Source organism: Vanacampus margaritifer, chromosome 11 (genome assembly GCF_051991255.1).
Source record: "Vanacampus margaritifer isolate UIUO_Vmar chromosome 11, RoL_Vmar_1.0, whole genome shotgun sequence".
Classification (NCBI taxonomy): domain Eukaryota; kingdom Metazoa; phylum Chordata; class Actinopteri; order Syngnathiformes; family Syngnathidae; genus Vanacampus; species Vanacampus margaritifer.
In genome coordinates this window covers 14928409-14953910 of record NC_135442.1, presented here as the reverse complement: position 1 = coordinate 14953910, position 25502 = coordinate 14928409, and the positions used below count along the sequence as shown (strand labels likewise).

The 25502-nt window shown below is 48.8% G+C and overlaps 1 protein-coding gene across 4 annotated transcripts in view; it reads right to left on the bottom strand.

Moving 5' to 3' along the window:
* The window catches only part of bcor (BCL6 corepressor), a 40051-nt gene extending 15354 nt beyond the window's left edge, over positions 1 to 24697 (bottom strand). The window contains exons 1-7 of one of the 4 annotated variants that reach the window (XM_077579254.1): positions 24232 to 24697; positions 11174 to 11255; positions 7956 to 11060; positions 5482 to 5538; positions 4768 to 4948; positions 3646 to 3897; positions 2203 to 2472 (exon numbers count right to left, since the gene is read on the bottom strand). In XM_077579254.1, coding sequence (XP_077435380.1) covers positions 2203 to 2472; positions 3646 to 3897; positions 4768 to 4948; positions 5482 to 5538; positions 7956 to 11060; positions 11174 to 11255; positions 24232 to 24281 — 3997 coding nt within the window. In that variant the 5' untranslated portion in view covers positions 24282 to 24697. Of the gene's footprint in view, positions 1 to 2202; positions 2473 to 3645; positions 3898 to 4767; positions 4949 to 5481; positions 5539 to 7955; positions 11061 to 11173; positions 11256 to 23965 lie in introns of all 4 variants that reach the window. The other 3 variants (XM_077579253.1, XM_077579251.1, XM_077579252.1) reach the window with 3 other exon arrangements.
* Between the last annotated feature and the right edge of the window lie 805 nt (positions 24698 to 25502).

Below are 25502 nucleotides of genomic sequence, written 5' to 3'. Positions count from 1 at the left end.
CTGCCCCCCAATCCCACTCCTCCTCCTCCTATAGAGACGCGCGCACTGCAGCAAGGATCATCTTAAACGCAGAGCGGCTTCAAGTTGCGTAAATACGCCGCTTTCCGAGAACAAAAACACAGGGTCCTCAAAAAACCACAAGGTCAAAATGGTATTTAAGGACTTAATGGAAACCCGTTTCCCCTGGAGGATCGTCGTGAAGCGCTTCGCACCAGGCGAAGCAAACGCCGCTTGCGGTTTGATTTGTATTACGTTACAATTTTCAGAATAAACACGCCATTAAATTGTATGGCTTGGCCGGGGGGGCCATTGAGGAGGAATGTGAAATTCTGTGGCCTTGTACAGCACTCATGCATTAATATGAACCCACCCCCACATACTGATTAGGCTGCTTGACAGTAAACTAAACGAGGCTGCCGCTGCTGCGTCTGCAACCGCCGTCTTGTGACTGCTGTAACATCATTTGGTGCCGGCAGAATGGCGTTAAGATCTAATTTTGTCAGCGCATACATAAAGAATGGGCTGCCTGGGTTACCCCAAGTGTTTTATAAGCCTGGCGGTTTGCCCCCCTCCCCCCCCCCCACCACCACGTGAGGATAAGCGTCCCCCTCGACCCTCAAGTTTACGGAAATTCTCCCGGGGCAAACTTAATTCCTAGTCCGTCCCGGACCAGGCTTAGCTACTTTTCTGAGGGAAACCCAGCGCTGCTGTGATTGGCTGGCTAGGCTATCCAACCACAAAAGCATTTCAAAGTGCTACTACTCTTCACCATTTATTTCTAAATTTTTAGTCAATTGAGCCCTAAAAAAATATTAGTTGTCGAAGGTTTTCTCTCAACTGATGCCACTGCCTACACACTAACATACATAGTCATGAACTTTTAAATGTAAATGTGAGCTGTTTGGACAAGAGCAAAAATGGCAGATACATAGAGTTCCCATTTTCACACTGCCTCTAAAAGCGGGTTATTTCCACCTGTTTTGCGTAACGGCATCGAGACAGAAGTTGTAACAGCGACGGGACAGCCCCTGCGTGTAAGGGTATTCCGCAATACAATGGTGCAATCACATGGTGTGAAGTTTCACGCCACCCAATTGTTGCTGACGCATTTAATGATCTGACCGTGGGATACGGTGTCACGGTGTGAAAGCGCACACATTTAAAGCAATAACCTTTAGACGTACTGTTAACTTTGACGCGGCAATTTTTTGCGGGATCTCTGTGTCAAAGAGGTTTCGAAAAAACTATTTTGTTTGTACATCTGACCATGGGGGTGTATTGTTGCTCCCAAAGGTTGGCAGAGGAAGTTCACCCAAACACGTCGTTATGGTCCTTGCTTGTAGAAACTAACAGAAAAAGAGCCTTTCCCAAACAGCTCCTGCTAAAGTTGTAAGTGTGCCTTCCTTCAATGATTTGAGTGGTGTCCCAATACTTTTGTCCGCATAAGGCACGCTGGAGAACAAAGGACAAACTGCAGCCCTGACAGACGCAAGCTAACTGAGTGGAGGGGGGGGGGGGGATAATCGTTGCAGGGCTGTTGCCAAGGTGACGTTATCTGAAAAGGTGAAAGCAGGGAAGAAAAAAAATAATGAAAAGAAATCAGTGGCCAATCAAGGCCTGTGGTTTCTGCAGGGAACATAAAACCCAAATCTTCTCTGATTTATTCACTTTCTTTCATCTCCGCCTGCTCTTTTATTTTCCTCTTCGCCATGCTCGTCCCTCCGCTTCAGTCTGGGCACGCGAAGAAGGGAGCGCATGGTTTTAATAAGTTAGCCCCCTCTCCAGTCCCCCCGACACACACACTCGCTCGCCTTTTTCCTTGCGAACGGCCTTTTTTGGTGGGGGGAATTATCACACATTAGTCACACTACACCTGCCCACGCATATCTCCACTAGCCACTTCTCTCATGCACGCTTTCATCGCTGTCACACAGCAAGCTGTAGGCCGGTGGAACAAAAAAAGCTCAAATCGCAAGGGGAGGGCGGCATTTTAGATTTGTGTCCCCGAGCTCCCATCTCTGATTCGCAGCCTTTCCCCCTTGGCAGAAGGAAGTATCCTCTACCTCATTTCCTCCGCCTGCTTCCAAAAAGGCTCCTGGGAAATCCCCCTCTAGACAGGCGGCTCAACAAGAAAGCGAAAGCCAAAGATAGATTTCCGTTACCCTGGCTGAACCCGCACGACGTGGCGCGGCGCACACTCACCGTTGAGCAGTCTTTCGCAGCCCCATTTCCTGTTGATGTCGGCTCGCTGCGCCAGCGCTCGCTCGTCACGCTCTCGCTGGGTCTGCACCGGGCCCAGCAAGCGGGGCCACGGCTGCTCTTGTTTGATATGGGGGCGGTCGGGCGAGGCGCCCCCCTGGGCGGGCTTGCTGAGCCGCAGCCCTTTCAGTTCAATGCAGACTTTGAGCTTCCGCACCTCGTCGTCGTCCTCGTCTACGGCGTCCTCGTCAGCACTTGTCTGCTCGTGCTCATCTGCCAACAAAATGTCTTGTCAGGTCGACATGAAATGGATCCTTAGGCAAACAAGTACCAAGTAGAGATGAAACGGTTAACAGTTTAAACGTATTTTTGTTTAAAATTTGTTAGCATCGCTGGACAAACCATTGGACGGCAATAACCTTAACCCCCATGTGGGGGCACTGTTGCAATGCTTGTATCCGTAAAAAAATATTTTTTTTGTCTAAAATTTCACATTTTACGGATTAAGACAAGGTCAGGACTGAATATTTTTATAATTCAATATTCCATCGATTATCGTGTAAAAAAAATGTGGGCATTGTTTATTGCAAATTTTTTCTCGATTTTTTATTTTATTTGGGAAGCAATATTACACAAGAGGGCGTGACGTTGAAAGCTACTTGGAAACTGATTCATGCAAACAGCTGCAAGTTTGATGGACACTTGTGAGGCTGCTTCAGGTTTAACTAGTTGTTAGGTACAGGTTGTACTATGGCTACAAATAATTATTTGGATAACTTTAAATTGAACAATGGCTCAAAACAATGAATGTATTGTCAAAATCGCTGTTGATTGATTATCAATTAGTTGTTAAATAACTGATTAATTGAGACACGACAGGCTCAGACGTTAAAAAAGAGAAAAAGGGAAAAAAAAGGATACGTCTAAGTTTAGCAGGGAAAAATAAAACACGAAAGCTGAAAATTCACACAAAACGCACGTTTGACTTGTCAGCTTTTGCCGGGGGAAGAGTGTGGTACCGCATGCCGGAGTGGGGGGACAAAAAGGAGTAGACCCAAACAGATGAGAGGAGATGAAAAGAGAAGAAAAGAGCAGCTTTGAAAAGGGAGGTGGTGGTGCAGAGGAACGGTGTTGAAAGAAGAGAGAATGACTGTCCCCTCTTCCTCGCTCGGCGCGCAGGCTCGGCCTCAAAGACGGGATTAAACACTTGCCGTTGCTGGCTACTGCACAGAGAAAACGACGGGACGGGGGGGCTGGAATGGAGGTTGGGCGCTGAAGGGGGTGGGGGTTATTTCCGAGTAACGTCGTTTAATTTTACGGCGGGATTGATTTTGGGAACTTCTGTTCGCAAAGCAACACAAGGGGATGCCAGCAGACGTGCGGTGAAGATTTGAAGAAAAGGAGCACAGCGTGTGTGTGTGGTGCCGCAGAATTACAAATTCTCACCAGCAGACATCCTGGCTCTTTTCTGAGGGTGGAACATCTTCTCGTCTTCCTCCTGCTCAGAGTCCGGCTCCACTTTGAGAACGCGCAGGCGCTTCCTGCCGGCGCCAAAGTCATGACCGAGTGCCTCGTCGGGAGAGTCCCTCACCGCCAAGGAGGGGGGACCCCCTTCGGAGTCCAGACCCAGCCTCAGGCTCTGGGCACCGCACCTCTGAAGGACTGGGACACGGTTATTGGGGTACGCCAGCAGGACACCTGAGCGTGGACGGAAAATGGGAAGCGGGGAGTTAGCGAGGGGAGATGAAAGAAAGCCAAAAAACAACGGATGGTGGTGGTGGGAGACGGCGTCAGCGGGAAGACGCTAGTTAAGAAGCAGGCAGCTTTTATTCCACTTTAAAGACAGGCAGTAAAACTTTGATGGGGTAAAGACTTTTTAATCTGATGTCAGCCGAGCCAGCGGCTTGATGGTTCACTGCCGACGCCGACACTTCCGCGGAGGCAAGACAACATCCTGTGTACTTTTGCCGCTTGCTCGCCGCCACAGACCCCCCCCCCCCCACTCCTCCTTTCCGCCGCCGTGTCCTCTGTCCTCCCCCACGGCATGACCGCACCACGCCCTTCTCACATAGAGCGTGACTCTCCCCCTCGCTCCCAGATTCCCTCTCCATGCCATAATTAGGCTCACACGTCAGCCGCGGCCTCGCTCCAACACGCAGCTGGGCTCCACGCCAACCTAACTAACCCCCCCCCCTTTCCGTCCCTCTCTCTGTTGCGCTCTCCCATCCGCTTTCACCCCCCTCGCATACTGCTTTCACTCTCGCACAATCTCTCCCTCCCACCCTCCCTCTCGATCATACCCATGCGTGCAGATAAGCACAAAAGGCTTCTTGAAAATAAAACTCCCCCCTTGCGTCCCTCCGGCTGACTCGCGCTTGTGCAAGAGCGTCTGTGCCGACAGAGGAAGAGCGTGTCTTTTTTTAGAGTGACCCGGTCTCGCTCGCCACAGCGTTTGCCGTATGTGCACGCCAGCGCACTTATTGTTTGTGTGTCACTCCCCGAGTCCTCATTTATAGCATGCTGATGTGCGTGTGTGCGCATACATGATGCGTGCGTGTGTGTGCTCACCCTCCCTCTCCCCCTGCCGGGTGGCGTATTGGCCGAGTTCCAGCGCTCGCTCTCTGTGTTGGCCGTCCGCCAGCTCCCGTCCCGCTGTCGGGGCTGACACGCACACACCGCCGCCGCCGCCACCACCGCCGCCGCCCTCCTTCTCCTTCAGCTCCAGCTCCGAGAACCGCATCATGGCCCGCTGTGCACGCACATACACACACAAACAAGAAGAAATGCAGAGAAATCCCATGAAAACCACTCGTCGTCTGGCCGAGCCACACACACTCTCTTAAGCCTCAATCTGGCCTCAAAAGCTATAAATGCAAAAAAAAAAAAATCATGTGCATTAGGGGAGGGGGGGGAGGTGGAGAATCACTTCTTTCTTTTTTTTAAAGAAAATTTAATTCAAAGAAATTGCCAAGAAATTAAACCGACACACAAGACAAAAAAAGGGTGGGGAGAAAAAACAAGCGTCAAGACACAGGTTAGACTACTGCAGCCGATGTGAGTCCATGCGCGCTGGGCCTTAAAGTCCGGGCACATCTTCCCTTCCTGGAATACAAACATGGCTAGGAAACATACATCTAAGCCCTCAGGCAGTTGGGAAGAGGAGGGGGGGAAGGAAGGGGGGAGGGGGCAGTGCAAAAAAGGAGGAGTGTGCAGCGACAGAGTATACAACAAGGAGACAGAGGCCATCAGAGGCAGATGTGATAAGAAATGTAAAGAACTGACCTCCCAGTTAGCTGCAGGTTGACTTATATTACTCCCCTCTCGTGATATGACTTCCATCTAAGCAATTAGAATGGGGGGGGTGGGCTCAATATAACTGTCCATCATTTCATTCTTTTGTTTATTTGTAAAGGTTTCTCCACTGTTTCTTGACACATTCACAAGGCAGTCCCACAAAATGACAACATAAAAAAAAAAAGACTCAACAGGTCAACACAAAACTATCAAATAATTTCTGAACAAGATGTTAGTTCATAGGCGTAATGGAAAAATTGATAGTAACTCGGCATTAGCCTTTTGTATTCCGCTAAACAAATTCAATTAACACACATCCAGAAATGGAGCGTTTGATAGCTTTGTGCCGCAGCTGCGCATTGACAAGCATGACACAGACAAAACCACAGTTCACGAGGATGCCTTCAACAACACAGACAGACATTTGGGACACATTAACAAATCTGCCTCTGCGCCAGTGGATAACAAAGCATAGGGTTTGTTGGCTTTTTATTATGCGGAATGTTGGCACATAGATGCGAACCGCATGACAAGTGAAGAAGGGAAAAAAAACACAAAACAGTAGCTCAAATGTGTGTATGTGAGCGACAAATGTCAAGTGTACTAATCGGGGTGTGGAGCCTATGGGTTGTGGGTCCGCGAGAGCATTTGATCCGGCCTGTCATACAATTCTAAAAACAAATTAGAGCCACGAGCAGAGATGATCGGGTGCTTCAAACCACATGCACATGAAGCGCATACAATTTGTGAGCACCAGTCAGAGGAAATTTTTATTTATTTATTTTTTCAGGAGCGCCGTGATTGCTATTACACATTTTGGCCAGTAGGGCACCAATTAATCTCTCCAGGGTGGAATTTTTATCACACACTAACATGACACATCTGGTCGTTCTCGGACCTTGTGCAGCTGACTTAGAGCAGTGTGTTTTATGGCGAGAAACTCACATGCGCAGCTCAAACTCTAAATCTTTTTGAATTTAACTTTGCCCATCCGTTTGGTATGAGTGCGAAAAATCTCTTGGACTGGTTCATTTTTGAAGGACCCTTGGATATGGCCAAACTACTCTAAAATGGCCATTTAAACCAAAATGGTTTCCAGTATATTGTCGGGCATGGATGTTTTTGTGGTTCTGATGATAAAAATGCTTACCAACCACACATTTTCATTAGGATAAAAACAATTGGGTGAGTTTTTGTGCCCATCAGAATGGTAAAAAAATGCCGCTCCAACATGATAGGGAAAAAGGTTCTCACCCTTGGTGTAATTTATGTGAACCTAATTTGATGTGTGCCGAGTGAGAGAAAGAAGGGTTGAGTGAGTGGGTGGGTGGGTGTAGGGTCTTTCTAGCCAAAAGGGGCACAGGAGAATTATGACCTTGGACAGCAAGCAGGCAAGCAGGCGAGCACAGCGGGTAGCAACTACCGGTAGGTGGGGAGGGGGAGGGTACAGCCAAACAGGAAAGCCTGCCTGGCAAGGGCAGCTGCTCGTTCTTAAGCACGCACGACAAGCCCTCCGCTGCCCCTCACCTTGGGGTTAAGCATAGCCGGCGGCAGTTATGCGCTGTGAGGCCCTGCCGCAGTCATGCTCGGGAAAAAACGACGCGGAGCCAAACACGCGTTCTCGCCCTGGGGCACTCGCACAAGGACAAGCGCGTACGGACGCGCGGAGAATAACCTTTAGCAAACGCCTGCTCACTAATCAACATACAGACATGGCAGGCCTGGTTAACCTTTGAACCGCCATCCCTGATAGAGGGCGTCGACTGGCCTTGCACGCGCTGACTAAGATGGTGATAAACTAAAAAGGAGGGGGGAGGGTCAAGCCTGTTGCCAGGACAGAAGCATGACAGCAAGGGGATTAGTCTTGTGCTGTGCTGTGCTGGAAAAGCAGTGTGCCAGTCACATGCAAGATATGTTCTTCCAGAGGGTGTTCTGGGAATTTTGGCATGGGAATAAAGAGCTTGCCGGGCTTATTCCGGTGTTTTCAAGTACAGCAGAACCTCTTAAGTCCATCGCACAATTGGGGATAAATGCGCAGCTAAAGTTGCACAAAAACTTGGAAAAGGACGTGAGAATAGAACAAGAATATCCATTGGGGAGGTTACGTCAAGTAAGTGGACTTTAAAGCAGTAACAATCCACAGCTTCCACACATGCATGTCACATATTGCCCACATCTATTTTACCAATCAGCTTTGCATTACAACATCATTAAAAGTGATTTTATATTTTAATATTGAAAGTGGTTAAAACGTATATATTTTTATTATGTGGACAGTTTGACCCTGAAACAGATTAATTCCATTACTTTGTAAGAGGAAACCAGTTTCAAAACCGAGCGGTGCGTTCAAACTCAGGGGTTCCACTGTATGATGGAAATGTTTGTGGTGCACATATTGATTTGCTCAACATATGCTGCACTGTACATACACAAGCACACACACAAATGCTGATTGGCCTTACCTGCAGAGCTCTCTGCTCGCGGCTCAGCTTGCTGGAGTCAGCATACAGCTCCGTGGTGACGCATTTAAAGCGGTCGCCGACATAGCCCGACGAGTTGGCAATTCTCTTGGCCAGACTGGAACGGCGGGCGGCTTTGGAGTTTTGGCAATCTTCGTCGTCCTCGTCATCACCCTCTCCTTGAGACTCCCCAAGGTCCACAACACTGTCTTCATTTTCAGTGTCTCTACATGCCAACGCATCCTGGTTCTCCTCTTTGCCCATAAGCGTGCAATTTGGAGTGACGTGAGGAGCTCTGTTGTCTCGTGTCCCTTTGTCCTTACCAGAGCTACGCTCACCAGACGTACGGGCGCAACGCAAGGTACTCTGGTCGTCGTCAGCAGGCTCCGGGCTAGCGCACTGTTCCTCTGAGGACTCTTCCTCTTCTTCTCGGCAGAGCTTCCCAGGATTATTTGGGGATGTGCTAGATGTCACTCCAGGACAGCCCGTGTCCTGAACAACCTTTGGCTTTCCATAGGTAGTTTCCTGCTGTCTGTCTGTGGAATTGGGCTTTTGTGTTGGGCTGTGTCCAGAGAGGATAGGATAAGGATGGGAAAGGTGAAATTTTGGCTCGTAGTCCACCTTTGCTGTGTTTTGGTTGCTATGGTAACGCTCATTTTGGTCAAAAGCTGAGGATTCTCCAGAGGGTTGTTTCTGGACTGTTGGAGTCAACTCTGCATCAGTGTCCGAGTAGACAAGGTCAATGCATTCAATCTTTTCTCGGTACGCTACAGACGGTGATGATGTTTTAGTTTGACTGCCACTTTGTCCTTGTGCTATCGCTTCTTTATCTGACTTTGGTTGGCTCCCTTCTCTCATCTCCTTGCTCATGTTCTTCTCTCTTTCTTCAAAAGGACCCCTGGATTTCTCATGACCCCGCGGTTTCAGGCTGCCATCCCCTCTTTCTGACGGTTTGTTATCAGAATGAGGCTGCATTAGTGGGTGGGACATCTCCTGTGAGTTATAAGCAAGGTATTCCCCACCTCCTGAAGCAGGCGGTAGGTTGTGGTAGGGTAAAGGGGGCTTTGCTGCCAAGTGGGATGGGTAAAGGCTATTGCTGCCCAGCAACACCGGGTGAGGGTAGACTGGACCTTTCCCTGCAATTGGCAGGGAGTGAAGTGCCATGCTGTCAGGGATGGTGTAGTGCAGATATCTATTGGCATAGGCCAAACTGTGGGTTAGGTAAGCGTCACTTTGAGGAAGGTAAAGGGGGCCAGCTGGGTGGCCGTTCTCCAACATGGGCCTTTTGTACGATGACGCCTCTGGAATCGTTTCTGCTCTCTTAGCATTCCCGGAGGACTTCTCCACTCCCTCTCTGTGGTGGCCCATGACTGGTACATGATCTGATTGAAGAGGGCTGTGTTTGGCCCAATCGCCATTTGATTTGGGAGAAAGACCCCTGGATGTGATGAGAGTGGAATCCGACGAAACAGAGTTGGGCTCATTTATCCTCGGACAGGACGAGCTACGTGGCTGAGGGAGCACTCTTTCTAGATTCTTGTGTTTGATGACAGAGGGGGAGGAGCCTTTGGCTTGAGAAGCTCCCAGATCTGCATTAGGTCTGGGAGATGGGGATAAGCCTGAGGCGTGCTGTGTTTGAGAGGGAGACCGGCTGGGTACTACCCAGGAGGAGTGTAAAGTGCTGATCATCTCTGGTCTTTCTGAGACCTTTGCAGAAGTGCTGTTTACCACAGAGTGAGGGTGGGAGGAGGGGGAGAGGGATAGGTTCTCTTTTATTAGTTCTCCACTAGGGGGAAGTCCATAACGTGAACCTGGAGCAATAGTGTCCATCTTAATTGGGAAACCATTAGGAAGTCCAAACTCCAGTATTCTTCCAGACAAATCCAACGGCTTCTCTGCCAATTCTTTGGTTGCATGGGGTTGGTGAGCGGTCCTGTCAAAATTGGACTTTGAGGGTGACCTACTGGGTCTCCTTTCAGCACCTGGCGCTCCGTCCCTTGGCCGTGGCCTGGCAGGGGATGCCTGCTCTGACGCCATGCTGCCGACAGACAACAGATGAGAAATAGGCTGCGTGGCAGACGATGACGATATTGAAGCCGAAGAGACGGGTGGCTGTCCCATCCTTGCGACTGGCCTTTGTAAATCCAGTGAATTGTCAATGAGAGTTTGGGAGAGGCGAGAGGGTGCATGGGGTGAGGAGTCAGTAGGCAGGCTATTATTTCCACAACTGGCAACAGTCGTACTTGTACTACTGGTGTTATTGCTGACACTGCTGCCAGTCCTAGAGGGAGGTCTACTTGGTCGACTGCTCCTGTTGGGTGATCGCTCCCTGTCAATAGTGGATGGATGATGTTGAGGATGAGAGGACGGTTGGTGAAGCTGCTGTACAAATGGCGAAGCGACACCAAGGCCCTTGTCCTGGCAGTGGACAAGTGATGTGGGGGCCACTGAGACAGGAGGAATCCTCATTTGAGGAGCCACCAGAGGAGAGGACATACTAGGAGGTGGATAAGTAGGCATATAGTAGAGCCTTTCTGCAGCAGAGGTGACTGCTACAGGATTGACATTTCCACCTTGGGGTGCACAAAGAGAAGGGTAAGCCAGATGCTGGGGAAGGTAGGGGTTGGGTTGGCTGAGCAACGAAGCTTTATACATGTTCAGAGCGGCATACTTTGATGAGTCCATGAAGGGATACATGCTCGCTTCTGGGTAAGGGTTGAGCCACGGCAGACGGAGGTAGCTACTGCCAGCGCTCCCTAAGCTCATTTCAGGTGCTTTTTCCCCAGGTGCCAGTCGTCGATCCAAGCTTAAACCTTCCGCTCCAGGAATCAGCACTGGTTTGTGAAGATTAGGAGGGATGCCCTTATAGAGGCCCAGGTATCCATTAGTGGGTTTACGACTGTCCAGGGGGCCATCCGGCTTGTAGATAAGCTCAGGTAGACCATCCCGGTTGTAACCCAATGGGAGAATGGCCGCCTCTCTAGTCTTCTCTGTCTGCAGTGTTCTGATCCCTGGATATACAACGCCACCGTGCAGGCGAAGACCATCGTGGATGAGGGTGCCTCGGTCCAGCCCCATCGCCGCCAGGGGTGTCAACCTTGCATCCACCTGCAATAAAAATGGTGAACAGGAAATAAGATCTTTTGTAAAATGACAAAAATGTCTCTGTTTTTTTCCCCAAGTTGTGAAAATGAGTGGAAAGGATAAACTCAAAGACTTACCATGTTTTGTGTGATGTGGTTCCCTTGTCTTAGTTCCAGATTGGTTTGTGTCTCAGCATCGACATCACGAACAGAAGTAACCCTGTGAAGACGAGCAAGTATTTAGCACTAAGTGTCTTGGCTCTGCCACAAAAACCCCGTTGTACTCCAATTGTACATGTTCTCGAAATATATCCGCTTATAGAATTCCCAACGTCAAAGCGCCATTATTCTTTAATCACTGGGGCATGAGAGCCAAACAATGATCATATGTCTTAGAAGTCACACACATTTGGGCATTTATCCTTTGGTTCTTGCTTGTCGCAATGGCAGTAGAAATCATCAAAACCTTTCTCTTTTGAAACTAAGCTCAGCACATTTGAGAGCCATGAGTTAAGCTCCTCTTCCATCCGTCACAAACACTCAGCACCATACAAACACATCCACCCTGCAACCCCCTCCTACTGACCCCCATCCTGACCACCCCTGTAGGCTTGACGCACACTGCGGAGCTGCCGGCATTCAGTCACATTCCCCTCACACTGGTTTTTGCTGGCCCCTCTGACCCACGCTCTGGGTTCCCTCAGCCCGCCAAGCGAGGCCAGATTATACATCAGAGACCACTTCGGCGGGGGACCATTTACCGCCCGTCGACACTGTAACACAGATCGGCCAACGCGCACGTGTAAAAGCAGAGCATGAAAACAGAACTCTGTGCTCAAGCTACAGCAAACGAAATACATTTGTTGTGAAGACAGACAGGAAGAAAACTGAATAGCGATGGTCAAAACAGATTGTTTAAGGTCGAGCACGAACGAAAAAAAGGGAATTTGATTATGTGTGAAATTACCTTTTAATCCATTATTAATTGGTATGTTAAATTGATAAATCGCAATTATTCATTTGAATGGTCAAGGAAATTATGATTGGCTTTTGACATTAAATCCGGTGGGTTATGACAATCGTTTGGACAAAAACATTTTAAGCAAGACAAATTTCAACAATTTTATTTTGTTTGCTAGCCATGTCATCAATGGATAATAGTTTTTCTTTGGCACTTTTTGTGGTGACAAATTCACTGATAATTCAATTTCTGGTTCTGTGGTTGACTGCAACGAACGTGGTATGTGGGTCTGCGCCGATGCTACTCAGTACACTATGACCCACTTTTGATGTAACCAGGAATGCTAGCTTGCCTGTTGCTTATAAAATGGATTTTTAGCAAAACAAAGCTCTAATGCAAGATCCTGTTTGTTTGTGACACCTTGGCAAATATGAACAGCAATAGCTTCAAATGATGCATGCTTTTAAAAGAAAACAAGCAAGTTGAATTTCATTTGGAATGGTCGCAAAATTACTCCCAATTTTGTTCTACCTTGCGATACTGTATTATGGAAAATTACACCTTTTGTTGATTTGGGCCGTAATTTCCTAACACAAAAGTTTTTTTGTGGGGGCTGGAATGCTAAAATTGATACAACATAATAAGGCCGCATTAATTCAAGACGACAAAATGAGAAAATGGCAACTTACAATCACTAGGCTAGGTGCTTGTCCGCATTTACGTATGCGATGTCTCCTTATGAGGACATTTTTTTGTGAGGCGGCCCTAATAAGGGGAGCCGGCGCAGAAAGGAGGTGTGGGAGGCCGAGGCGTGGGGGGAGGAAAGAGCCTTTAAATAGTAAAGAGCGAAGCCTTGCCGTGCTCAGCAGTGCTGAGAGCAGCAGAGAAAGCGCTCTCCTCTATCATCCCAGAGGAACGACGCCGAGCCTCGCTGGCACGCCACTTTTATTGCCGTGACCCGAGGCCCATTAATCAGGCTGCTGCGGGCCCCTCATCACGGTTCCTCCCTGTCCCAGTGTGCCCACCCCCTCCCCCTTCTCACACACATAAACCCACACACACTCACACACATCACCTCCCGACCAAGGCAAGCAGGCCTGCCTAGACAACATCCGCATATGACAGAACTGAAAGGGCGTGCGTGCAGAGGCGCAGCGAGCGCATGCACGTGTAAGTGCGTCACTCCCGCTTCCTGTCTCACTCACGCACACACACAACACCGCCACAGCAGCTCATCTGGCATTGAAAAAGCAATCTGCGCTCAATGAGACTGAACAAGATAACAAAAAATAAGCCTCTTATAGGAATGTAGACATTTGACGGCATGCTGCCTTGACAGACAAATGCGCAACTTAAGACGACAGCGTGGTGAAATGTGGGGGTGGGGGCATGAACAGGTTTTGGCTATTGTGCAGATACACGCATCCACTCAACTAGAAATAAAAGTAACAACAAAAATGTGAGTAAGAAACAAAGACGGAAAAGCACAAATTCTCCCGGAAGATTGTACAATATAGAAAATGATCACCATTTTGGGGAAAAATATGCCTCAGGGGCCATGCCGTCACGCAAGATGGCCACAAGTGTCGCAAGACGAAAGCTAAGGGAGCTTCCAAACAACAAACTCCCTAATTGTTTTCTTTCTTTTGATCGCCATTGATGATAACCATATAATCAGAAATTGAACTCATCACAGCAAAAGTTTAACATGTTCGCACAACAGCTGCCAACTGTATGATATAGCCAAATTGACAATAGGTCAACATATAATCAGGAACCTGCACCTTTCTTTGGATCTCTTGGGCAATTTAGCCACATGGTCAGACGTTTGCTATAACATCTCCATAATGGGTGCTCAGTACAAACTCTGTCAAAAACGATCACCTGTACAACAATTAATTTGCTGATGTGCACATTTTATTCATATATCTTATCTATGGTAGCGGAGATTGTTACTGTTACAACGTTGCTGATTTACAGTGAATCAAGTTTTGACCATTGATCAAAATGTTTGCTTCTTCCTTTGTTTCCTATAGGAAAAACGGTTTCGACATCTCAGCTTAAAGGTTCCGCTGTACCGTCTCTCCCCCGCTGCCTGTGTCTCTCCTGATTGAGTAAGTAGCCACATACACAACAACATGTCTAATGCCATGACACATTGTGTCTAACGAGGAGCGAGCCGGCAGTGCATCTTTATTAATTGGCTGGCAAATGTAGGTGTGTTGACTTTGACTCGAAAAAAGACTGCCTGGATCAGACAAGAGCGTTCTCTTGCGCATTGTCTGGCGTTTACATTGAAAGGTTCACAGGTGGCGAGTACTGACTTTGTTAAAAAAAAGTCATTAACAACAATCATTTGCTACAGTCTGAGACTACACCCCCAATTATCTTGCACACACGCACACACATACGTGCTCGTGGCCGACGCATTTCCGCCAATCCCTCATTGCAGCCTCATTGCGTGCACAAATTGCGCACAGTGGGATGAAGCGCCGCTCCATTATCCGTCGTCATTATGGGCTGAGCCGACAGCTCAGGAAAATGGGCGCATCATACTTTGCTAACATTAGAATAATTAGTCGGCATTTATACAACGCTAAATGTCCGTCTAACACTCGCACCGCTTGACGCTTCGATACTTTGAAGATAAATCTGGTCTTAAATACGTTTAAGAGTTATATACTATTTGTTGTTGTATGCACACATTCTTTCATTTATTTGTATTGTTAGCATCAAAACTACTACAAAAATATATTTTAGCTGTATTAAACTTTTACCACAACTAGCAGTGGTTAAGTTGGTTGCAGCCCTTTAAATCTATGTTTTAATTTTATTACAAATTGCCTGAGTCTGAAAATGAATATTTGAATACAAATCATAAAATGTACATATTTGAAAATTACAGCATTATTGCTTTATATAAACATCGGCGTTCCACTCGCACATGGCAAAAAAAATTATTTTTTAGTTCATTGATTTTTTTAATTGTGAACTTAAATGAAAAAGTCGAAACGCTACATTATCCATTACAAACCTACACATATGTCATAATTACAGTAAATATTCATAATGACATTTCACAACAGAATTACAAAACAACTTAATAAAAACAGAAAGCACAGCAGTAACTGAGCGTGCCACATGACTATGTGAATTTATTTACGCTGGTGAACTACGCATAAAACCACAAATGTCAGAATTGCGTAAACTGAAATTAACCAAAATTGCCGTTAAAATGTAAAATCGAGAAAGGCTACTTAAAAGACACACTCATTTGGGGAAAACAAGCACTTGCATACGAATGATGCCATGTTGTGACATCGCCAACTAGTGACCTGGCATGCACATTACACCGTTTTCAAAATCTGACTTCAGCTGGACTAAACCAATCATTTGTTTTTCTCCAACGCTATGTTGACATGCGCACGTGGAATGATTCTGGATGAGGGGGTGGTTTGCGGCTAAGGGGGGTGGGGGGGATGGCTATAGCAGTGTGTCGACGCACGTCCCTGGCAACAAACAACTCCCGACGGCCGTCCAATCCATCACGCAGGCCGGCCGGCAGCAGGCAGGCAGACAGGCAGGCAGGCAGGCAGGCTGGAAGAGGAGGGGTGCGGGGAGGCAGTGGGGGGAGGTGGGGGTTGGGGGGGTGGCTGCAGCGGTCGTGCTGCGTTTATAAAGCAGACCGCAGCAGCGGAGCCCCGACGCGCGCCATTAAACAGAAAAACCACCGGGTGTTTTTTAGCCGAGTCGCTCTGGAGTTCAGTATTGACCGCTTTTTTGAAAAGAACAGGTTATATATTTAAAAAAAAAAAAGGGGTGGGGGGGGGTAAGAGGAGCAGAGCGGACGGACGTTTGCGCCTGCCTCATCCCGCTGATTTCCTGCCTGTGACAGCAGCGACTTGAACTCGCTGTGACCTCCATCACCGGAACAAACAACGGCGCCGCTCATCATTTCCTCCTGGGCGGAGGCCTCCTAATTCCCCGCGTTGTGGTCGCGGGGGCACAGGGGGGAGGGGGCAGCAGCCGTGGTGCGTGTGGCGCACAAACAACTTGGCCAGAGTGCTTTTTATGGTCACTCGGGGGAAATTATGCACAAAAAGTCAACGACAGATTTGATGTATCTGCTAGTCTGCAGGTGTGTGGAAGGGGAAATGTCGGTCTGGTGTGCCGAGATGATGACGGCGCCCTCCCGCTTTTTTCCCTTTTTTGTGTGTGTCCCTGGAGCCCTGCCAAGCGCGCTGGAGCGCAGAGCCGCGATCAGCTCTGGGGGATGAAGGGGGGCGCGCAGTGTGACGCAGGATAATCTCCACAGCGACGGGGGTGGGAGGCGAGGAGGGGTGGGGGTGCGGGGGGGGGGATAAACAGGGATTAAACGGTGTGCACGCACACACACAAATCAGAGGCTTCGTCTCGCCGCCGCCATGTGCGTGTGACAGGATTTTCTGCACGCACACACCTACGGACACACACATTACACTAAAACGCTCAAATGAGCGCACGGAGGAGAAAGGCACACTTAACGTGCACGCTCCTGTCGACAACATTAACACCTTGGCGCCATAAAAGGACGCGTGGCCGCCTTTAATTGTTATTGATCATCAGGCTGACGTGTGCCAAATGGTCCGATTGATCACCCCCTCCCCCTCCAACTCCCCCTCCTCCCACATGTCTATCCTGCTGCAAGGGCAGCGGAAAAAAGGTGCACATCCACCTTGATATTTATATTGAGTTCCTCCGCTATGTCGTTGGTTCATCATTCACGCTATTGCGCAGATTTCGAAGTGATCTTTTTTTTTTTTATGCCCGGCCTTATTTCAAGGTATCAGTACTTGCAATAGCGGCGATACCTCTGGTGGCCTTTTTACGATCAGGAAGTAGAACTATTTATAAGAATAGAAAATTGCCATTAATTTCAATCAATTTGAAAGAAAAATGCTATATTAGGATATATACTGAATATAGGCCTTTGTATGGTTGGTGAGTACTCGTACTGGAATCGGTCTGGAAAACAGTGGTATTGAAGATCCCTAATAATCATCATCACTTTGACATCACTGACACGATTCTGTGGTGGCATAAAGTTAGAAAAATAAAAGCCAAAGGAAAGCCAAACCCTAAGCCCCGTTTTACATGCTTACCGCGTTGAAGGTCACAATATTTTCTGGTGTGAGGCTAGTCTAAACTGCACGTTTTGTTTGAGTTTTGAGGAATATGTTTTTTTCAAAATTTGTCCCACTTTGGGGCCGCTTGACTTTGGAGCTTCCGCTGTACAATGATGGGGGGACACGGGGCTGGAAGCGAGACAGATCCACGCAGAGCCGAAAGGGTGCCGGCGGCGCCTCCTCAGCTGTCACATTATTAGCGAGCACGCTGTAAACAAGGGGCCCCCGCGTCCTCCAGGCCCGCTGCACAGACGCATTCAAGTCGCTGGACGGTTCAGCACCGCCGCCCCCCTCCCTCGCCTCTTCTCTGCCGTCAACAACGGCGACATTGTGATTCTGCCGCCCCCTCCCTCCGCTCCCCTTCCCTCCCATGCTGACACTGGGGCCTGGGCGGCGGCCACTGAACTGGCTCTATTCATCGCGGGCCAAATGGGAACTAAATGGCTCTTTATGTCACCAAAGGGCCCGATTGTAATGGGGATGCGCTAGGCAAGAGTCGGGCAGCATTTTACCGGAGCTTTCTTGACTTTGCTTTGAATACGCTGCCGCTGCTTTCATGCTGGATGGTCTTAATTAAAGCGCGCAGTGCTAAAAGGATCAGCCCCCCCCCCCCCCCTTCCAGAGATCACTCCGCCCCCTTTAGATGAATGGTTTTGTTTAAATAGGAGCCTTAATTATTGGTAGCCTATAAAAGGTAAATTGGGCTCTATGAATGTCAGTGAAGCATTCACACCTATGACGTCACCCCGCCTAAGGAGGTGAAGGGTTGGACTGGCATGTGCTCAGAGTGACATTTGAAGCAGGTTTCAGAAAGATAACGCATTGCTTGGTAGCATCTACATTTTACATGTGGCGTAAGAGTAGTGTTGACCAACCAGTGTGAAATCTGGGCCTGTTTAATTAAACACAAAGCTAATGCTCTCAGGTAGCCATGACTTATGTAAATGTATAAATAGTAACTAGTGGATACATGGGATTATTGTACATTTAAAAAGAAGAATTATCTTTTTTTGGTCATATACACTAAATTGCATTTGACCAGTCGCAGCAAACACCTATTGTGTGGCACCCACTGAAGCAGGGGGCTGTTTAAGCACCCAGAGAGGAGTTCAGGGTATCGGTGCCTTGCTCAAGGACACTGCAGCTGTGTCTCCGGAGAATGTCTTGAACGCAGGTTCCCACCGTGGGGTGACAATCTTAACCACAAACATTTCATTGTGCTGTCAATCCCTGTACATCACTGACATAGATAAATGAGAAAATATATATTTGTAATTAATACAGAATTTTCAGGCAAAATTAACTGAAATTGGATCATTTCCCATGGCACCCACGATGATCTCTCACAGCACGCAACAGACTCATTTCCGGTTTTCAAGCGTGTGCAGCTCTTATTTTATCTCTAGATGCTTATTAATTGTAATACTAATTTGCTGTTCATTGCTTGTTCCAGCCAGACGTGTGTATACACAAAAGCACTTACATTGGTCTTTGGAGACTTTGTATTTCACATTAGTTTAGCAATTAGCATTAGCTACTCCATCTTCTCATGTTCGTTCTTCTTGCTTGGTGTTTTGCATGCTTAGCTACTTGTTGCCACGGAGGCGAGGCTTAGTTCCTGAGAGGAGAGGAACCGCACTGCGCAGCGCAAGTTAGCTTAGTACGTAGCGTTCGCGAACGCAGACCTATGGAGGTTGGCAACATTTTTTAACCAGTTCATATCATGACCTCTCCACATGTAGCATTCTGCTTCAGAGATCATGATTTCGATCTGAAATGTTCAATCCTAGTGTGTCTTGTCAATGGGGTTAGGCATTTTAAATGCTTAGCAAAACAAGTCATTGGGTGTTAAGCGCCCCGGGTATCAGCAGTTCACTGTCTTGCTCAAGGACACCTGAGCAGTGGGGGGTGTTGGGGGGTGGATGATCTTGAACTGAGGTCCCCACGGTGGCAAGCGACAATCCCATTTTTGCTTAGCTACATTGTAAATGTTTAATGTACGTAAAACATGGCTAGGAACGCAACAGGAAATTGTTTTCTTTCTAATTGCAGCGATACTCTCATGTGGTGGAGAGTTGGACTTTGAACAGCACAGATCAAAGTTGTTTGAGTATTTTGAAAACAAAAGAAAGTGCAGAACTGAACCGAACCATACTGCGTGGTGCAAAGAAGGCTCATACTGTTAAGTTGGTGGGAGCTTTGCACGCCGGCCAAGTCAGGTGGAAATATTCAACGAGGCGATACACATTCCTGCTGCGCGCAGACGGCGGGCTAGTGGCCAACGCTCCGTTGTGCACAGGCAGGATTACGTCAGGAATATGGATGCCCGAGGCTCCTGCTGCTAAAATTAAAACTAGGCCCAACCAAGACGAGCCTGCAGAGGGACCGAGGAGCTTGGCGGCACGTCCAATCAATGGTCCGATCATCCGGCGCGAGGACACTTAAGACCAGAGTGCGTAATTACGCTATGTGATCTCGTAAAGCCATCCATGTGCCCGAGAGAAAACGTCTCAGAGCGAATCGCGTGCAAGCCAACACCACAGGAACACGTGCCATCACGTGAGAGGCCCGTCTGGATCTCGGGGGGCCGCACTGGTCTCGCTCGGCCCCCCGGAGGAGGGGGAGGAGCGGCGGCTGTCACATCTCTGCGGGGAAGCGCTCCGAGCGCTCCAGACCGCGTCGAAACAAAAAGCTTTGTGGAGCGAGGCGAGAAAAGAGCGGGCGCGGGAGGGAGGGAGGGAGGGAGGGCGGGAGGGAGTGGGAGGAGGAGGGGGAGGAGGAGGGGGAGGGCGTCCGCTCTCCCGTTTCATGGCGAGGTCCCGGGAGGCCGGCACGGAGCATAGCTTCAATCAAACCGTGACGTCTCCTCCGGGAGCTGCGCAGCGGCGCCTGGAAAACCGATCTCTCCTCGGCTTTTGTTCACACGCAGGCCGCCTCGGCAGCGGCGAGCCTGTTGTCTTCCATCCAGGCGTGACAGCGAAAAAAAAGAGCCTGCGTCTCTGACTAGAGACATGAAACACAACACCGTCCTTTTCGGATTTTATTAATTTTGCCCCCTCTCCCCCCCGCCTCGCCTTACTTGCGGAGCGCTGCCAAAGCGCCCGCGTGCTTTTATTGATGTGCTCAATCAGGGGGAGCTATTCCGTGCGTGGTCCTTATTGATTCCAGATTAGAAAAGCGGACAAACAGAAGGTTAATTGCTTTAAAATGGGGGGTGAGCACGGTTGTCGCTAAACGGCGGCGCGGCGATTTCGCGCATTCACTTGACGCCTCTTTCTTTTGGAAAAACACAAACTATTGTCTGATTTACATAAAAATAAAAACATTCCCAGTGTGTGGCCCCCTCAGCAGAGTGAAAATATGCTCATTTGAATTAATGTGGAAAGATAAGGCTCAGACGCGTGATTGCATTTTTATAATTAATAGAAGTCAGTTGTGCTAATTGAATTAGTGCATAATGAAGCTACTTTAGCGCGAGGGGGGGTGGGGGGTCGTGAATCACCTGGAAAGTGCACACTTTCTTTGACAAATACATCGTGACGCAATGTTTCTGAGGAAATGTGAGGTCACGTGACACGACGGCAAGTCAACGACCCCCTCCACCACCACCACCACCAAAAACACTGCGCCTCAGACCCCCTTGTTCCAACACCTGGAAAACACATCAGCCCCCGCGCTGGCCGCGCAGTGGAAAATGACAGTCGCACTATAAATAAGCAGCGCGCAAAATGCCAAGTATTTGGGTTTGCGCGTCTGCACTCGGTCCAACGACCGAAAAAACATTCCCGGCCAAGCAGGCTCGGCTTGAGAGTTTGTCGGGTTATTGGAGGGAATAGACGGGATGACATTTGACAGCAGATTATTTTGGTAGCTGCAGATGACCTATACTTGTATGTATTTTGGCTAGCAGCACGGCGAGGCCTAACCAAGAACGCTGAGCAAGATGGCAGCCTGCATTTGAGTCATCAGCAGCGACACGCCAACTGGTACCAAAAGTTTGAGGGATCACGCCGCCACACACGTAAATAAACACGTCGAATCTGGCCAAGCGGCTGGATTCTAGGGCAGACAGGTGTGTAATCTCTCTTTGCGCTACGTGCGCAGTTTATTTGTGTCCGAAGCGAGAAGTGACTGCGATCTTAAACAATGCCGTGCTTCTCCCCAACCCTTAAGAGATTAGCGCGGATGCTATTTCACAATATCGATTTACCGCCACCAGAATTCACCGGGGTAGCAGCCCACGTTAACCTTGCCAAACTACACCCACGGTTAAAGCGCGGTTAACCCTTTATTGGAGGGTGGAAACATTCTTGTTAACTTTAGCATTTTCCCTGACTGCCTCATTTAGACAAAGGTTTGCCTGACCAAAGAAAAATAATACAGGGTAAATTCTGGTCTAGCAGAGTTTATGCTGAAGGAAATATATGAGGCTAACCCACATTAACCACAGGGATGAAGGTTCTCATCTGGGGTTATGGTATAGTTCAAGCTACATCAAATTTGGCCATAGCGTGTGAGATTTTGATTGGCATGATGATGACTACATCAAGCCAGCGTCAAAAAGCTCAGAGGAGGTCCTTCAATTTTTATCTGATTGTCCAGTCATGACGATAAGCCAAGTGCTTTTGTAACAAATTACGAAAGTCTCCATTTCTGATGCCAGTTTCCATCATTAGTTTCCTGTGTGGATTAGCGATGGGGGGAAAAAAAGACTGAAGTGAAAACAACCCAAATCACAAGTCTTGATATAAAGTGTAACTATTCCGTTCAAGAAATACTTGATACATGTTTACAAATCTTTTAACTTATTTGTTGCAGTGCAATGAAGCACCACTTGGCCACATGTCAAATGATCCTTTCGTTTGTTTACTTAAAGTGCACATCTATCTACCGTGTCATCGATCTAATTATCCTGTTGCGACAATTAGAAAATCCAAAAGTATCCGTTTCCAAACGGTTGATATCATCTGTTTCTCAGCTGGACTTGTGAAATAGTTTGTCTCAAATGGTTTGGTCGGTTCGGTGGTCACAGTCACTTTGTCCTGCACCATGTTTAGTTGTACAACAAATGGTACCATAACACTCGCGACTGACGATTTCTCTGCAATATTATGTCTTTGGTATTCTGATAAACCATGTACCATTTCATCCCAAGAGTGCCTACCTACCATGTTGCATGTTTCGTTTACCTGCTCAGAAGCACTTTTCTAATAAATTGTGACAGCTTTCTTTCCAGTTACCAAACCTTTGTTGGATTTTTGCGTTGAAAAGTAGACTCGCCTCGCTCTTTACGATCTTCCCCCCGATGTCAAGGTTTGCTTTAAGCACATTTAACCTTTTATTCATGTGTCAAAGCCCCCTGACGCCTCCTCCACCTCCTACCCCCTCCGTGCCTCTATCACTTAATCCTCCCCCTCATAAAAAGCAGAGGTCCCAACACGAGGCCCCTGGCGCTCCCAAACCTGCCCTGCTGCAGCAGACGCGTGCATTTACAGCCCTCGCCAGTCCGACGTGGATTGGCTGCTTACGTGAGGGTGGGGGGGGGGCTTGCTGAAGCTTGAGCTCTTACGGCCGCCTCCCTCACTAAGCTCGTTAATGAGCTGGAGCCAGCCAATACGAGGCGCATCGATCGTCCTAAGAGAGCGTCCCCCTAATTAGTGCCCGGGTGGCTCCAGGACAGAAGGCGCGGAGCGGCGCGGGACCACGACATATCGTGGGGGTGGGGGGGACGCGAGCTTGTGTTGATTGGAGTTCAACTCGGAAGACGAACTAGTCCGTCCTGATCGCGGCGGCGATCGTTGGCGCCTGCTTCAAGTGCAAAGCCAAAATAAAACCTGCGATTAATAATACAACAATGGAAGGGGATGAAAGTGGCTGAGAGCTCAGGCGGAGATTAAGTGACAAAAATAGAGGTGAGGTGTTTATTTATTTATTTATTTTATTATTTTTTTTTTTTATTAAAATCTGCAGGGGGGGTTCTTTAGGATGGGGCACGAGAATGGGGGGCTCAAAGTCACAAAGAACACACCTGCTAGACCTTGATCCATGCATGCATGAGTGTCTGTGTGTGTGTTGTGTACACAATGCCACACGCACACGCACGCGCACATTTCCCTAACAGCTTCGAGGCTGACGAAAGCCGCCGATCAACGTCCACTCTGTCCAAACAAAACAGACACGCGCGCGCTCTAGTGACGCAGCCACACTCACGCACGCGCGCGCACACACACACTGCGGGGATGCCCTCCAACTGAACCTTTTTGGCAGGGCGAGGCTGCCTTCCGTAACCTTGTTTTTTAGGCACGGGTTCCGTGTGCGCGCACGTACACGCCCCCACCCCCCCCCCCCCCCTTCCCCCTCCCATCTTCACCGCCACCCACGCATTCAAGACACTCGGTCACACGACACAGAGTGTGAAAACGCTGAATTTATTCACCGCGGACGACCGCCTGGCACTCGCGCCCGGGGTCCGCTTGACAGGACAGCCGCGGGGTGGAGAGGGGGGGAAGGAGGCCAAGCTCACGGCCGGACCCAAGCAACTCGCTTGGGTGTGTGTTATTTATCAAGCACATGCCATTGCCTCGCCGAAAACACACAAAGACCACCCTATGCGCTATTCTTAGAAGTGGCCCGTTCCGCTCTCTGTGTGCGCACACCACCAAGCAACCACCACCATCACCATGGCAGACTTCTTGTGTTTTTCGGAGCCATCACGAGGTCCCCCCTTTAGAGGGACTTTTTCCTCTCCGTCTCTCTCTTTTTATTCCAAAACATATAAAAGTAGAGATATGGCGTTCGCCTCACCTGGGTAATTTGGCGTCACTTCCAGCCAACTTGTGCCGTTTTGTCCTCTTTTTGCCAAGTAAAAAAAAAAAAGTGTCGATCCGGTTATCCGTTTGAAATGAAAGAAAACTAAAGGAAAGTCATCCTTTGAGAAAAGTAGTTTCTAGTTCGCTCTCAGAAGCGATTTTGTTCAGTTTAAAATCCCGTCGAGCTTGCTTGAAGTGTCCGCGAAAGCACCGGTCGGTCCACCGACAAGATACAGGTGGCGACGTCCGAGGAGAAATTACCTCAGCTCGGTCGAAACTCGCGGCGGCGGCGGCAGCGGCAGCAGCGCCATGTTAGCTTTGAGCGGAGCACGCCGTCCGACTCGGCTCTCGTCTCCGTCACTCCATGGCGGGCGGGCGGCCGCGCGGAGCCCGTCCGTTCGTCCCTCCGTCGTGTCGTCCGCCTAATGGGCCGGCTGGGCTGAAGCTAGCCGGGGGAAGGGGTGGCTCAGGTCCGGAGGTAGTTCCGCCTCGCGCGGTTCCCCTCTTCAACACGCCACCGAAGAAGGAGACTCAGCCGACAAAAGACGGCGAAGAGGGAAAAAGAAGCGTTGGTGGAGTGAAACACGAGCAGCCCGTTCGGACGGAGCCGTACGTACGTACGGGGAGTGCCGCGCGGAGTGGTGGGTGAATGCTGTCGAGACCGAGCGACTCGCTCCACTCCCACTCACGCAGACTCTACCCAGAAGGCCAGTCGGGAGACCGCAATTAGCATAAGCCTCCAAGCGCGCGCGCACACACACACTTGCGCACACACATCAGAGAGACGCTGACGCACACACACTGACACACATAAACAGTCGCACACACGCGAGCTCCGCGGAAACTGGAAAACAGCAATAGGCGAGGCATTTAGCAGCGCAACATGAAAGTTGGTGTCATTACGGCGAGAAGACAAATAGAATCTAATGGAAAAGTCGCAGGATGGCACACTTACAACACGACTGTTGTTGAGACTCCGTTCAACCCCACTGGTTTTATAGTTCAACTTTATAAAACCATTCCCCCCTCATTTTTTATACAATACATATTTAAAAACGACTATTACAAACTATTTAACAAATTGTGGTTTACAGTGGCTTGAACGGATTAATGGCATTTCAGTTCATTTCAATGGAGATATTGATTTGAAACATGAGTCATTTGAGTTACGAGGCACGTAAATCAAGGTACTGTACCACTATTAAACAGGTTTAAAATTTTGCGGATTCACACACACCACACCACAGGATAATCACTCAGGATAATCTTTTAGACTTATCCGACAGTCACTTATTTACTCGCAGGGGAGGGAAAATGCTCAGGTTAGGCCAGATAGTGTGGCTAGTTTACGTGAGTGCCTTCCTTTACAGAGACACATCAACACTTTCCTAGGCCCCCCTTGAGAGATGGCCGACATTGGCCCATAGCAATGACAAAACACTGGCACTGCTGCAATGACAGGGTGTCGGAAATCCCCCACTTTTTACTAGCTGTTGCTGGCTGGTGGCTGGTAAAGGTCCGAGTCGTCCGAC